Below are 17,257 nucleotides of genomic sequence, written 5' to 3' on the forward strand. Positions count from 1 at the left end.
AGAAACTGGCTACACCAATATATTTGCGTATCACTCACTGATCTTGCACAATTGTAACTTATACGTGAATTTTATTCTCAGATATAACTTTAAAAAATAAAATGTGTATATATTAGCAGACTTTATTTCTCATTGACACACATAAAGCATGAAGTCACCGTAGTTTTGGTACATATTGATACCACTTTGTTGCAGACCGTGCTATATTGGAACTTCACTTTCAACTTTACCAAGGTGGTACACATTGATACCACTTTGTTCCAGATCGTGCTATACTTGTACTTCACTTTCAACTTTACCAAGGTGGTACACATTGATACCACTTTGTTGCAGACCGTGCTATACTTGTACTTCACTTTCAACTTTACCAAGGTGGTACATACTGATACCACTTTGTTGCAGACCGTGCTATACTTGTACTTCACTTTCAACTTTACCAAGGTTGTATATATATTCTTTTCAGGAATTGACTAATACCAGTTTAAACGTAACAAACTGATGTTTATTGCTATAATGGATAACATATATTTCAAACTAGGTTTTGTTTCTTACTAGCAACATATTACTCCTCCTTTCTCCTCTGTCTCTATTTTAATTCTTTCTCTCTTACGTCTTTGGTCTTTTCTCGTCTGTTTAAACGCCTGTTTTTTATATTATATGTTATCATATCCCCTTTTCAAAAACCAACCCGAAAATACCTGGTCCCCTTATATTGTAATACAACGTCTCACAATCACATTGTGTTCTATAGATTCCACGGCGGCTAAACAATAAAAGCTACCATTTTCTCCAATAGTTTTCTAAAGACATAGTGTTGTAATTCCCTGATCACTTAGGGACTGACAAAAATCTGTCGCTTTCTCACCTCTGTCAACTTCCTTCATCCGATGTGCCTTACATCGAACTTCATAACAGTCTTCAAACATCCAGTAAGACATTTATTTGTGTTTTATTTTATCCCATTTTCTTTTAGGTTAACGCCAGTTTATATGATGGTCTTAGCGTTCGATGCAGTTCTCTGGAAACACCTGAGTTCGGGACCCTTTTGGTCAGAGGATGGATATGATGGAGAGAAGTGTAAAAACAACTGGTGGTACAACTTGTTGTATATTAACAACTTCAATAAACAGGGAGAACAGGTTAGATAACTTATATATCATAACATCATATTTCTACAGCCACATGTTAGATATTCAGCAGAGAAACCATGTTAAATATGCCGTGTATCTATTATAACGTGACACTTCTGCAGAGAGAGAGACTATGTTAGATATAACACACAGTAGGAAAGACGTGGAAAAATAATGAAATAATGAAAAAAAAGGGTTCAAAATTGGTAAAATACACGTCTACGACAAAAACTTTATATTTATTTGCAACGTTTCGGGCAATCGCCCTTCGTCAGGCAGTTTAAAAAAGGCTTAGACAGAATCGTTGGTTGGTTAGAATATAAAAATATTCTAAATTACGCACGTACTACGTGTAGCACGTTAACAAAAATATTGTTAGAAGGAACATTGTTGAAGCGGTTCTATAAACAATTTAAAAAAGGGAAAACAAGTATTAAAGTAATAGAAATTGGAATTCAGAAGTTAAAAGGACACAGAAATGTAATAAACACACGCGATGAATGATAAAATAGTAATTTAATAATAATAATGATCAGGGAAATATATGTAGACGGTGTCAAGTTAACAGGGGTGGCAAAGAGATATTAACGGAAGCTGTAATCACTTAAAAGAAAAATGTTAGATATGCTGTGCATTTAGTATATTGTAATATTTCAATAGAGAGGCTGCGTTAGGTATATTGTGTATCTATTACATCGTGACACTTCAACAGAAAGACTACATTAGATATGTTATATGCTTATTATTTTATCATTATAATGTTAAGATTAATTGGAATATGTGAGTGAGTAAAGGAATAGCTTGAATATGGATGTTTCTCCATAAAAAAACTGCACGTTTTGGTTTTAAGAAACTTTTAGGGATGGATTAACTTAGAATTACATATTGCAAAAACATTACCACATTTTTTTACCCTTATTGTTTTAAAGTAGTCTTTTGTATTTATAGAGGTTCATTTGTTTGGTTGTTTTGTCTGTTTAGTGTCTAGGTCCAACCTGGTACCTGGCAAACGACATGCAAATGTATCTGGTTTCTCCCATATTCCTTGTCTCCATTTTCTAGTAAGTTCTTCAGTTCACAGTGGACCAGATGTTTCATACAAGTAGTTTTATTCATAGTGATATACAAACATCATAAGGAACTTTAAAAAATTGTACCTAGTGTATCATAACGTGACTTTGTTATTGCTTTTAACAATTTTAAACCACTGTTATTTGTTTTCTAAGTATAGCATATTGTTGAACATTTAACTAACGACTGTACTATAGTCATCCCGTTTTTCTATTTATTATTGATTTTTATATAAAGAGAATAGGTATAGTTTGGTTATTTTCAATATTTGTAGTCAGCCAGTTTTAGGGGTCATTCTTACCTGTGCGGCGATTCTGAGCTCTAGTACAATAACGGGAGTATTGTCCATCAAACACGGATTCGTCGCTTCACCACCACGTGGAGGGGAGTCTGGACCCAATGAGAAGTTACAGTTAGCAGCGTAAGAAATATTAAAAATTATTATTTCAGCATTAAATTTAAATTAAGATAATTTCAAACATTTCAATTAACTATAGGCATGCTATAGACATTCGCAGTATTTAGAAAATCACAACATACAATAAATATCCGTGGCTACTATGTGAAGAAAATGTGAAATTTGATGAGAAAAAATGAAATACTGAAAATAATGGTTTTGGTTCCTAAAGATCTATGCATGTATACGAAGACGTTTAACTCCACCATGGCCCTCCAGTGGCACAGCGGTATGTCTGCGGACTTACAACGCTAGAATCCGGGTTTCGATACCCGTGGTGGGCAGAGCACAGATAGCCCTTGTGTAGCTTTGTGCATAATTAAACACAAACAAACAAACAAACTCCACCAAGGTGAAAAAAATACTTTTCAGTTACTTCTGCGCATGTATGATGACCTTATTTTTTTTAGAAATGAGATGACATGTAGATTGACCTAAAGATCCGAGGGCACAGTTGAAACTCATGCATGAATTTTGTTTTGTTTCTTTTAAATATTTCTAACTTGAACAACACCTTAAGCGATACAAAAAGTCAGAGTCCTTAAGGCTCAGACGTAACTGTACTCAATTTAGAACAACACACCAGAAGGAGGGAAGCTTATCAGTAACACCCACCGCCTATATGGCTACTCTTAACAGAATAGCAGAATGACTTATCCTTTTTGCAGTTGGAAGTGCAGAGTGTTTTCAGAGGCATATCGTGTACTCGAAACTTCTAACCACAGATACGTAGCCCGAAATGTTAACTACAGGCCAATCTCAGCCCTAAAATAAGATAATTCAACACTTGTTCTTGGGCGCTAATTTTTAAGCAATGTATTTCAAAAGCTGTTACAGTTAAAGTGAAGTTGTGATCAAACGTTTCCAAGTATTCAGGTAGGGTAACGTGAACAGTTTTGTTAAACTAAAGAGAGTACATAGTTTAGTTTAGTTTATCATCATGAAACTACAAGAGGCGAAACATGCAACAATAATATTTGTTTATGTTCAGGGCTCCGATTTTTATACGTCAAAAATAAAGTTATGCAACCCTTATCTAAAGTAAACAGCGTAAAACAATGAACATGTAAAAGAAAGTTAGGCATGATTAAGATAATTATGCTATCAACAGTTTTTAACACTATTATTTTTATTAAATAACAATAATAAACACTTTTAAACTTTAGAGGCCTTTTGACAGGCCACTGATTATTCACTGTCTGGCTAGCGAGCGCCACTCGCGAAGCAACAAGAAATAAAGATGTTGTAACTGAGGCAATATTCACACTTGGTTCGTTTCTAACGGCCTCAATTCTATTCGTTTGCTATGATGAGTGGGCTAATTGTTCGCACTTGCTTTGTGTACAAACGTGCCGAGTTCGTTTGGAAATGGCCCGGCATGGCTAGGTGGTTAGGGAGCTCGACTCGCAATCTGCGGGTCGCGGGTTCGAATCCCTGTCACAACAAACATGCTCACCCTTTCAGCCGTGGGGACGTTATATTGTGACGGTCAATCCCACTATTCGTTGGTAAAAGAGTAGCCCAAGAGTTGGCGGTGTGTGGTGATGACTAGCTGTCTTCCCTCTAGTATTACACTGCTAAAGTAAGGACGACTAGAGAAAATAGCCCTCGTGTAGCTTTGCGCGAAATCCACAACAAACAAACAATCGTTTGGAAATGAACTGAAATTCGTGTTCATACTTCACTTTCATGTTTTATTAGCACTCACTATGACCTTCCAATTTTAACATCAAACGAACCGAGACCATCTCTTCTAGTGGACTCATTTCGGTTTGATTCGAACTCTGTTGTTCACGTTGTTCTTCAAAAGAACCGAACCGTACTAAAAAAAAAACAACAACAATGTGAACAAGCCCTAAGTCAAAGTTATAACTCTAACAAGAATGGCCTAGATTTGAGATTACTTAGTCTAGAAATTCAGACTTTGACTGGGTATTCAACTATTGTTTATACACTCATATGTAAATTATTCAAAACATGCTGCGACCGCGCAATCGCGTTAAACTCTGGGCTCTATATGAATTTAGATGTATTGATCATATTAGGACCACTGTCGCTTCGAGCTATGTTTATATACTCATCAATCCCACTAGATGGATGATGGGGAATGTTAACCAAACGTGCTTTATATGTTTATTTTATTTGAGTTACACTTTAGTGTGGATCTTCTTTACCTACACCAAACTGTTCACACTGTTTCATGCCAAAACAAAAATTCAGAATATTTAGTTATTCAGCTAAAACTTCAGTCTTAGGCTCGTAAAATGTTTGTTCAACTAATAGTTGAAAATTTTAACTTAAGTGGTCATATAAAAATTCGACAATAATACAATAATGCCATTTCGCATAATACCAGAGTCATTAAAATGTGAATTACATAATTTAGCAAACTAATGATGCTCGTTATTGATTTTTAATTATATTGTACTTTATTGATTTATATGTATATTTGTTTACCCAAGCTTAATATCTCCGATAACCAAACACAAACATTTTCTATAGATATTTCTTCTTAAATCGTATTCAATGGAAACTTTCTATTATATTTCGTGGTGGAATAGAATAACAAAGTAGTCTTATTTTAAAGCTTCTTTAGTCTTGCAGAAGCCTACTTCAATACAATCTACCAAACACCCTGGTGTCGGATTGGTGCTTATCTAGTCGGCATTTTACTCGGATACGTACTGTACAGATTAGGACAGAAGAAAAATTTCCTTAACAAGGTATAATAGTACATAGTCACTGGTTTTATACCAAACAGGCCCATAGCCAAGAAAAAAAGCATTTTTTGCTGTTTTCTAACCCTTTATCGACCGCCTCGTTTAATTTACCTAGAACAATGGTTTAGTAATTATATCAGCATGACATTTCAATATTGTATTATTAAGAATAATGATTGCATTGTGCACAGAGATTTGTCCCTTAAAATAAAATTGTTTACAATTTATGTGTGTTAGTATAAAATATATACCATTATATGAAGTCCAATAAGAGAAATTAAGATTGAGTCACATTAAGATGATTTTTAAAGTAACAAAATTTCTAATCCTCCAAGTGATCAAGTTCGGTCTGAAAAGTAATAATAAAAACTCCTGGCAACGGGCTTTATACTATGTGTCTAGATAATGTCGTCTTAGTTTGCTTTGCATAGTTGGAAGCGTTAACAAACTGTTCTAATATTGTGTAGAGACTGAGTATTCTTACCAAACTGACTTTTCATGACTTCTGTTTCATTTTAAAGTAACGAAATTAATGAAAAACAATAAATTATTTTAAGTCAACCGAAGCATATTTTAATCATGTCTAATAATTGCGTTTAGGCAGGTGGAAGAACGTGGTTATCAAGCCCGACTATCAATCTGTAGGTCCATTGTTTGCATCCCATCATTGCAAAGACAGAAATCTGTATTTACTCTGTGGGTGCATTATAACGGTTATGGTCATATCCCACTATTTGATCAGACAAGAGCAACTCAATTTGCTGATACCTTCTGTTAACCCTTTCGAGATGGGTCACATGTGAAAGGCTATGTCATTTGTTGACTCGCATTCAAAATTTTATTGAGCTACTGTTTCATGAATGTATGTCAATAAGTTTGGTATCAAACTGTAGATTATAATTAAAATTTTACTTTTATTAAATTATTCATGGTTAGCTTTATTAACGTGTCCGTGATTGGCTTTACTGACGTATCTATAATAGGTTTTACTAACGTACACATGGGTGGCTTTATTAATTTATTAATGGTTGGTTTATTGATATAGCCAAGATTGACAATACTGATGTTCTCATGCATTGTTTTATTAATGAATCCATGGTTGGCTTTACTAATCTTTCCATTGTTGGTCTATTGATGTATTCTAAAAACAAATCTCATTAGCTGTAAAAGCTATAAATTGTAATAAAATATTCTTAACATTGTTTTTATCCTTCTCAGTGTTTTCTTTTGATATATGCATGTGTTTAATTAAACAATTACGTTGCTTCTACAGTTTGAAATTATAAGTGTGTTTACTTTTTACACTTACTATTTCTAACATTAGATTTTTCAATATACAAGGCATTGTAGTTAATATAACAATTAATGTTTGCGAAAGTTGGTTCATTTTTTGTGTATTAAACTATACTGACTTGAACTGTTTCTAGTGGCTGGTTCTTCTCGGCTGGTTGCTAGCTACAGGAATATGTATGAGTATTCTATACGGTATGTACCATGCTAATCCAGGGGTCAAAGTCAGTGCCTTTTACTTCTCAGTGTCACGTACCATGTGGGCAGTTGGTTTAGCATGGTTGATTTTTGCCTGTGTGACAGGTCATGGAGGTAGGTTTAAAGAAATTATAAATAGTTTTTCATATTTCAAATTACGTTATACTGGCTGGATTATAGTACACATAATTATGAATAAATGAAACGAACCGTGAACTTCAGAGAATCTTTTAGAGTTGTTTTATTTGTTCAACGTTTGGGCTTTACGCCTTCATCAGAAACATACAATTTCTGTAATGAATTCTATTACTCAGACGAATTGCACTAGTTGACTGCCCGTCATGTGATAGTAAATGCTGATTAATTTTTTTTTCTGAAAATAAAATCTAAATAAATTTTTATAAGGGTGTTTTCTAAAAATTAATTATATTATAGTAACAATGTATGTATTAAGAATGTTGATCATTTTTTCTAGTATTTCACGAAAATAATTTTTTTTTTAAATATTTGGTCGTCTCTTGTAAGTGGCCCTTGATTATAATTTTGATTGATATATACCACTTTAAAAAGCCTTATGGATTGAATCACACAAAAAACTGGTTTTCGGAGAAATATTCTTAGTTAAATATCTGAACCTACGATTTATTAATTGCAACGACAAAGGCAATGAATTTTATTGTAAAGGAAAAGTGCACGAAGATATAACTTTTCTTAAAAATTGCTTATAAATGTTTTAACTAAATTTTTAAAATTTTCTTACCTAAAGTGAAAAACATCAATAATCTATTGGGTTGAAAATATATTTAAGTTGTTTTTGAAACATACAGTCACTGGTATTTATTATGTGATGATGTTATCCCTGACTTAATCTATAATTGTCTGAATATTTCAAGAACTTTTTGTAGGTATAATAAGAAATATATAACAAAATAAATATAATAAGAAAAAACATAAAATCCAGATTTGGTTGGGATCAGAACGCGAGACTTTCACATAATAGTCGTACGCTACAACCACTGTGACACCCAGTCTTCATACTCAAATCCAAACAAATAATTCAAATCCTTAATATTAACTATCATGTTATGGTGTTTTTTCCTAATATTGTAATATCGTAGTCTAAACATGATGAGTTAATAATTAAAGAAAAGTTATAAAAAATACCCACTCCACAGGGATTTGAACTCAAGACTTTCGCTTGAAACAAACCACTGAGCCAATTTGAACGTTACCAACAGAGAATCGAGCGTTACAAACAAAGGGAGCGTTACGAACATACAGTGGTTTTTATTATATATATTATAAAGAAAAAATAACTTGCATGGTAAAAAGGAAGCCTCTATAGGAAAGTTAAATAAAATTAAGGAAATTGAGCAAGTAATGTTTAAGTTATCATTTAAAAGCAACTTAGTAAAATTAAAGAGAGGGGCAGTCTGTTATATTTGTTCATTATTGGTTTACATTTTCAATTAGAAGTGGTTCTCTAATTTTCCGATATAAGATATCGTTGAATCTTGTGAGATTTTACATGTCTTTGGTATACCATGATTCAAGATATAATGTTTAGCTACTGCACTTTATTCCCATCTCTATTTTGCTTATGTCCCAGGTATGTTCATTGATGCGTTCATGGAAGAGTCTCGCAGTTTCCCCAGTGTAGATGATCTTACATTGTATTTATTTTATATAGTACATGACATTATTTGTTAAATAAATTCATCTCACATTTTAAGAGTTAACAAAACAGTACTATCATTTTGAAGTGTGTAGTCAGTATGAAAGCAGATCTAGTAGTAGTATGTTTTGAAGCCACACTTGGTTTCTGTATTACTCTAAGTAAGAGACTGGATTTTTTACAGCTTTGTGTAATTGCTTGGTTAGTTCATTGCTGACGTCAGGTATCGTCCATGTAGCTTGAGAATTCGTATGGTTCTGTTTTTCTTGTTATTTGTTGAGTATATTTCACACTCAACAAATTTCATATTTTTTCTTCAAGTTGTTGAAAATATATTATGTAGGCATTCGGAAAGCTGTGTTGTAGAAGAATTTGTGTAAGGTCAGCCATTTTGTCATACTGTGTTTCTGCGTCTGAGTATATTCTGTGTATCCTATGTAGGTGCTCCATAATCATTCCTTCTTTACAGAAGGAGGATGGTTTGATTCAAAGTGTAGAATTACCGATTTCTTATGCTATTCTGCTGTGTACAAATGTGTATATTTTTCATCTTTCATTACAGAATGTCTCGAAAAGCAAGTTTGGACGTATTGATCGAGGTTTCAAGAGTGAAGTTAATTCTGAGGTGTAGTTGATTGAAGTGGTTGTGTAAATCAATTAGGTGTTCGTAACAATACCAGACTTTAGAACCAATGTTAGTTTTTGTTTCTAATCAGGTGGCGCTTTTTTCTTTCAAGAATGTGCATGTACACAAAAGAAACAACTATCACAACCTTATTACCCATAACTATACCTTGGATTTGTTGTTAAATATCAGTTCCGAGACGGCCATAACTGTCAGGAAGAGTACGACGATTGGTCCCTTCCATTAAATCAATCGATAATTCCAGATGATATCTGGCATTTGGGTTTTCTTTTAATAGTTTGATGATAGATGTTAACACTTCTTCAATACGAATGTATGGAGATAAGGCAATCACGTCAAAACTAAACACAATACTGCCTGACTGTAGGTTTAGCTGATCATTTGGAGCTTCTGTAAAAAATCTTGGGTACTATGTAAGTGGCTAAGTACCAGAGCCAAAAGACCATGTTCAAGTTTTTCAATTTAACCAGGATAAATTTTCTGTGGATGATTCACACGCTGAAACAATGGGTCTTACAAGGAAACTGGGTTTATGCGTCCTTGGGAGACCATAAGATTCTGGTATTCGCGAGTATGAAGATTTTATTTATTGAATCAGAAAAGCTGGAATGTTCGAGTTTGTTTTGATTGGGTATGTCATATACATATTTTAGTTTCTATTTGGCTTTTCGAGTTCTGATTGAGTTTAACGTAACTGTTAGTGTCTTGTGGATGATCTATATTTTATCTACGTAGGACTGTTTCTTCAAAACAACTGCTTTTATCAGAAATCTTAATCATAGTATCGTCGTCATGCTTTATATTATTTAAATCTTTCCTGTTCTTCGAACGTTATGTTTCACTGAGTGTCTTTAAAATCATATAAAATGTTTTGTATCTTTATTTTTAGACTGTCTGTCTGTTCTTTACATACAATATTATCTAGGTGATTTGGAGGAGACTTTGGCTTGTCTCCTAGAGAGTTGTGAAGATGAGGCATTATCATTACGTGTTGTTCAGTTTAATAATTTCCCGTTAAGATCACTATCTCTTATTTCATGGATATTATTCAGATTGGTATCAGTATTACTTGATTCACTGCTTTTAATTTTCTATCCAAAACTATATAAGATTTTTTGTAGGAAAGACATCTAATTTAATTATTTTGTTGATGTCATCAAGTTTAATAGGAAGAACATAGTTCGGACTTTTCTCAAAGAGATTAACTATGTCAGACTGAAAATAAAATCATTCTTTTATTACTACTTCAGAGGTATAAATTTCAGTATTTCCATTTTAAGAAACCATTGATTTTGAATTAGTTCTACCATCAGAAGATTTATTTTGCACACGATTTTGTGAAAATAAAAAAATAAATTGTTGAGTCTATTGCCTATTTCTTTTTAAAAAATTGTATTAGTTGTTTGTAATAACCACTTTTATAAGTTGTTTTCTGTGACTTCAAGTTTTCGGGGATGTTCATTCAGTACATAAATAAAGCAGAAGTGGAAAAAGTGCATTGGCTGAACATTATAACTTGAATCATGATATACCAGAGACGATTAAAATTCTTGCAAGATCCGTCGATTTATTAAATCAGAAAATCAAGGAATCACTTCTTGTAGAAAAATATAAACCAACAATAAGCAAGTACAATGGATGATCGCTCTCTTAACTCTTTTGAACCTATAATATTTTGGGAGTTCTACCGGAAATGTTTTCATGACGTCCTAATAATTATCACCATACTTTATAAAATTTCAATTTTCTTAATTTTGTTTTTCCTTCAGCATCAGGGGTACCCACATGAAATTTTGTTGAGTAAATAGCTTCAAACCTTACCCTGTTGAACATTTGGTGATAGAAGGATGTGTAGAGAGAGTGGTGGGGGCGAAGTAGTCTCGAATGTTCATTCGTTTGTCGGTGCCCATTAATGTTGCCATCGCAAGAAACTTCAACAGCTCATGGTTGGTAATGGGAGTCCAGTTCAAATGCTTCGACCGTCTCCAACCAGGCGTTTACTTTGTAACTTGTGCTTTGGTGTACTCGCTCATAGCAGTGATGAGAGCATTACTTACATCTTCTGTAAACAAAGCTCTGAACCAGTCGAGAGGCATTGACTTATCATTGATGTCGGAGTGTACATCAGGATCACGTCTGTTCTTCGGCAAAACTCAAAGGAATTACTTGTTGCTGACCTATCTTGCAGATATAAATCAGCCCAATCATTATCTCTGGCTGTGATAGTGGACGTAGATTTAGGGGGTGGATCAGGTCTAGCTGGGTCTCGTTTTCGTGGCCTGTTTGTACCACTAGGTCCTGGTTGGGGCGATGCCCCTCTGATAATCTGATTGAGAAGCAATGGAACTGGGTCTCGAGGACTGTTCTGAGTAGCTTTCATCACAAGAGTCTCTTCCAAAGTCAAATTCAAGATCAGAATCACCATTGTTCTCACTCCCTCCAACCGATTGAACAGACTCATTGTTTGTTCCGTAGTAAAACGTTTCGGTGGCCTCTTTCCGTTCACCATCTTTGTTTTACAGTTGATGTAAACAAAATGTTAGAATTCACAAGAAAACACTGAAAAAATAGGTCTTCTAACCCAACTTGTTGAACAGAAACAAACGACAATACTTCATGGAACTTCTCGTCTATTTATAAGAGGTGGATAGTAACATACTTTGGCTTAGTTTTCAGCCAAAAAAATATAAATGCTATCTGACGCTAGGAACGTCCGTTCGGGTTTAAGGAGTTAAATTTTACTAAATTTCTGGTAGTTATTAGCTTAAACATTACTTATACAGTTTTCTGAATTTTATGTAACTTTCCTGTATAGACTTTCCTTTTATTACGTAAGCTATTTTTTTCTTTATATAACAATAACGTTTATATTATACAAGGAAAAGTACCCATCCCCAGTGACGGGAAAAGTTTAGGTTAATCTAGGAAAAGTATCCGTCCCCAGTGACGGATTTTGTTTGTAATTAAACACAAAGCTACACAATGAGCTATCTGTGCTCTGCCCACCACTGGTATCGAAACCCGGTTTCTGCGGTGAGTGGTATATGTAGCTCAGAGTTTGTATCTGAGTGAAACCAAGAGTGCAACACAATTAACCTTTTTAAAGTCCATGAAATAATTTAAATTGATAGAGTAATTTAAACTTTTTCCCGTTACTGGGGCGCCCCCAGTGGCACAATGGTATGTCTGCTGACTTACAATCCTAAATATTCTATGGAGTTCACAGTCGTTTCATTTATTCATAATCATGTTATATATAATTTATATTGTTTAATTTTATTTGCTTGGCTGAAATATTGGTGTCAGTGACAAACTATAAAACCTACTTTACATTGCATAGTAAAGGCACTATTGGTTTTAATATTCCAATCTTATAAAATAAAAAGGCCCGGTGGTTAGTATTGAACATGCTTGACCTTTAAGTTGTGGGAATGTTATAATGTGAAGGTCAATCCTATAAAGTGGCCCAAGAATTGACGGTTGGTGATGCCGGCCGTTGTCTACCCTGTGATCAGTAGTTCAAAATTAGGGACGACAGAGGTAGCCTTAATAGCTCTGCCTTAAACAAACAAAAACAAAGCCAACAGGAGTAGTTATACGATACAATTCGTGGTGTTTTCTCAGTATGCTACTTATATATATTTTAACAATCAGTGCTATAATCCGGGGTTTGAACCCACGCAGTGAACAGAACCCAAATAGTCCATTGTGTAGCTTTGCGTTTTAACATAAACGAACATACACCTGATCAGATATTGCGATTTGTGACATGCTATCCGTAACTATTTCTCTCTTCCAAACACTATAATGCTAAGAGCGAAGGGTATGTCAGGGTAAGACCCCCACCTGTTTTCACGTGGTGTAAGTTTCATTATCACAAAATTTCTTCTCCTCTTAGTGCAATGATGTCATTTCAACAAGATCTTGGGAGAGGGTAGCAAAGTGGAACCTTAATTTTTACAAGATATATAAACTGTTGATGACGAAGCTCGTTTCGGAGTTCATACATCAGCTGTAATAACTACAGAAAAGCCAGAGGGTTATGAGGAACAAACAAGAACATGAATATTTCAACTTCGTACTTTCTACATATATATATTAATATTAGCAATTTCCTATAAACACATCCCATTGACCAAACGTTTCTCAAAAAGAAAGAAAAAAGGCTTGGATAGGGCGACTATTCCTCGAAAACATTTTACTTTTCCCAAAAATTCGTAGTTCACATATTGCGAGACAGAGAGAAACGGTTCTGATTGATAAATATATTATACTTCATGGCACTACAAGCGATTACAGAGTAAAATGGGCTTGAGAAAAATATGTCTGTCGAAAGGTAGCTGTTTAATGAATCAATTTTTTATGTATATGTTAGTGAGTGTAATATTTCTAGTCTAGAGCAATTCTGTCCCTAGATGAGTAAGGGGAAGTTCACGGACTCACAACTCTACAATCCGGAGGTCGATTCCCACGATGGAGAGAGCGCAGATAGCCCATTGTGTTGGTTTGCTCTAAATACAAACAAACCTTGAGCAACTGACGAATGGGGCTCTTTTGCTTTCCTCCCGGAATTTATGGATGAATTATTTTCGGAAAATGAACATTTCAAAGATCCTCTTCAGTCCAACGTTTGTGTGTTGGACTGAAGAGGACATGTGAAAAAGTCTAATTTCCGTTTAAATTCGGTGTTTTTCTGTTAGTGTAAATTACTTTACACTGCACTGTGTATTTACCTATTATTATAATACTCTCGTACATTGTTTGACGTTAATACATTCTTGTCTTTGTTACGTTAACGCCCACTGTGATATACAGTGTTGGATATAATTATTGAAACAATGAATAAAATGTCTATAAAATGCTAATATTATGGGATTGCCTCCTTTCTATTGTGTGAAAATGAACTGCACCAGAATCCAATAATATGTTGATAGTTTACACTGTGATTGACTGCCATCAATCTAATCATACTGTGCCACGCCAGCATAATGTATATAAATGTATAGTCAGTAACAATATTACCGGTAGTAGTATGGTAAATGCATTATGTTTCCAAGGGGAGAAATGTCACACTAATAAGTAGTGTAGAAAACAATGTTTTGGCTGGCTAAGGCTACTGTATGCGACAGTTTGAAGCAAAGTTTCATGTTTTAATAGGAACTCTATGGAAACACTGAAGAGCGTACGTGTAACTATTATTGCTGATAACAGAAGCGATCGAAGTAGAAAGCTTAAACTCTTTAAAAGTGATGTTAAGTAATTCGGAGTATGCTCTTTACGCGATACACAACAATCCAGTAGAGATCGTGTCACTGCTTTTGGGAGAAAATCAAACCAAAAGGCTGAAATGGGCATCAGATTTCAAACACTGGGATGAGCAAAGTTGGGGGAGGGTGTTCTTTGAAGATGAATCAAAATTAAAATTGTTTGAAAACAATGCATAATAGTTTATTCAATAGCAGAGAGGAGAACAGTCTGTTTGTTTTGTTTTGAATTTCTCGCAAAGCTACACGAGGGTTATTTGCGCTAGCCTTCCCTAATTTAGCAGTGTAAGACTAGAGAGAAGGCAGCTACTCATAACCACCTATCGCCAACTCTTGGGTTACTCTTTTACCAACAAATAGTGAGATTGACCGTCACATTATAACTTCTACACGTCTGAAAAGGCGAGCATGTTTGGTGGGACGGAGATTCGAACCGAGGACCCTCAGATTGCGGGTCGAGCGCCCTAATCACCTGCCCATGGAGGAGAACAGTATAGTAACCAACATACAACACCTACAATTAAGCATGCTGGGAGACCAATACAAGTGTAGTTTGCATCTTAATGATATTCTGACTGTCATTCTTTCAGGAAAATGGGAAAACCTGCAAGGAAAAAGCTTGTTTGTTATTAAGCGCAAAGCTACACAGTGCTGTGCCCACCGCTGGTATATAAACTCGATTTTTAGCATTGTGAAATCTCTGACTTGCGGCTGAGACCGATGGAGCACTCACAACCATAGTTTGGCTTGCATAAATTCGTGATATGGATATCATTAAGGCTTTATGGACTTAAATGGAAACTGAAAAGGTCAAACGGAAATCAAAGAGCTTAGCTGAAGTACGAGAAGTAATACAGGACACTTGGAACAATAATTCACTGATATACTTATGGTAGTATAAAAACAAGATGTACTGCTCTATTTAAAGCAAATGCAAAATACTGGTGTACTGAACAATATATTTACTGTAATAATGTACAGAACTAATGACAAATAACTTGGCCATTTAGTTGCAATTAACACAAAATACCCACGCCTGCTGTGGGATTCAAAGCTCCTCATGATTCACAGAGGACCCAATGTACCGATCAAGAAGTTCCTTCATTATCTGCAATTATTTATATTGCTATTCCAAAGGAGGTTCTACACCCCCCCCTCCTCTCAGGACACCTATTCGTGTGCCGGTTTTGTTTTATTTTTTGTGGCAACATATTTTTAAAATACCTCAATTCTTCGAAACTTTAACTTAAATTTATTACAAAAATAATTATGGACCAGTTTGAATTTTATCAAGTGTTTTTCGAGCAACGTACTGATTGAATATCTTAAGTTTCTCTAAACTTTTCTTCATCGAGGCTTTATGACAGTCCTTGTCAGGGCGACTATAGAACTCTCACAATTTAATATTTAAGATGTTTTGTAGAATCCACGTCATTCTAAAGTTTTATTTTTCATTCCAGGTCTTATCATCTTTTAGTTTTATATCATTTAAAGACCACAAACTTTCATTTTTTCTCCATTAGGTTTTATCAACACTATATTGTCCTGGGGATTTTGGATTCCTCTAAGTCGCCTGTCTTATTGTGCTTATTTGATACACCCATTGATAATGTTTTGGTACTTTCAAAGCAGAAATTCACTCCTCCATTTTTCACACCAAACATTGGTAAGTAAAAATTATTTTCTTTCTTTGTTGTACAGATATGCTTTAGTGTGTCTACCCGGAAGAAAATGAACTGATTTTTTTAATAGATGTGGATATATGTCCAACTAGTGAATAATATAATGACGAAAATAGAAAATAACTTTGTTTCTTCAATCCTGAAACTCTTATATAGCCAGTGCCAAAGAGAAGTGAAAAATATCATTATTATTAGAGGATAGATTCCGAAGGATTGTACCTCATGTCTGAAAGTTTTATTTGCCGTTAAAAATTACCCAAACAACTACTCAAAATGCCGATGTTAATATCCTTTGAAACTTGCATCAAAACATATCTACCGTTATAACTGAGCTTAAAACCAAAAACAATTGTTTGAAAAGTCTATATTTCTATAAACAAAAATGAGAGAGATTTTATTGGCTCAGGACAATTACGCAATTTAAGTTACAAATGTCTGCTAATGCTAATCCATACTAATAATATACTAATCATTCGTCTTGAAATATAATGACACTTTATCCCACTGGTAAAACAGGGATATTATTTAGCCTTATTACTGCTGTCGCGTAAAATTTTGATCACGGATGTAAGAAAAATGTTCTCAAATAATATACAACTGCGTTCGTTGTCATTCTGTTTCTGGCTAATGTAATGTTTTTTGTTGTTGTTTTTTTTTGTAAAGTTGGGGTAAGTATACATCACAAAGTAGAGGAACAAAGCACTGATACGTCTGTAGGTTTACAATTCAGATATTGGCAGAAATTATTTACCTGCTTTCGACAGATAGGCTTAAGGAATGCTGAACTTCAGAATTACTGACGGACACCGTATACACTGAGTGGTCACAAGTAAATAGACACATAATTTTTCGCCATTTAACTGATTTATGCAAACTAATTTTTGTTCACAGAGCACCATATAAATGAAAATGGTCCGCACACTAATTATCTTATGCTACAACATGCCCAGAACTCAAGGTTCTCTCGAATTGTCAGCTTTTGTTAGAGGAAAGATAGTTGGTCAAGCAGATGGTGGAATAAGTCAGCGGCAAATTTCGCAGAATTTGGGTATCCCGCTTTCGACAGTCAACAGAATCATCGTGCAGTTCAGGAAACACAGCAAGGAAAAAACTGAGCAACGTCC

General features: G+C 34.5%; 1 protein-coding gene across 1 annotated transcript in view; it reads left to right on the forward strand.

The window, feature by feature from the left end:
• The window catches only part of LOC106463778 (nose resistant to fluoxetine protein 6-like), a 54,540-nt gene that overhangs the window by 35,753 nt on the left and 1,530 nt on the right, over positions 1-17,257 (forward strand). Inside the window, exons 9-14 of the mRNA XM_013923845.2 lie at positions 974-1,139; positions 2,112-2,191; positions 2,476-2,622; positions 5,255-5,381; positions 6,806-6,980; positions 15,975-16,117. Coding sequence (XP_013779299.1) covers positions 974-1,139; positions 2,112-2,191; positions 2,476-2,622; positions 5,255-5,381; positions 6,806-6,980; positions 15,975-16,117 — 838 coding nt within the window. The remainder of the gene's footprint in view (positions 1-973; positions 1,140-2,111; positions 2,192-2,475; positions 2,623-5,254; positions 5,382-6,805; positions 6,981-15,974; positions 16,118-17,257) is intronic.

Source organism: Limulus polyphemus, unplaced genomic scaffold (genome assembly GCF_000517525.1).
Source record: "Limulus polyphemus unplaced genomic scaffold, Limulus_polyphemus-2.1.2 Scaffold1479, whole genome shotgun sequence".
Lineage (NCBI taxonomy): Eukaryota > Metazoa > Arthropoda > Merostomata > Xiphosura > Limulidae > Limulus > Limulus polyphemus.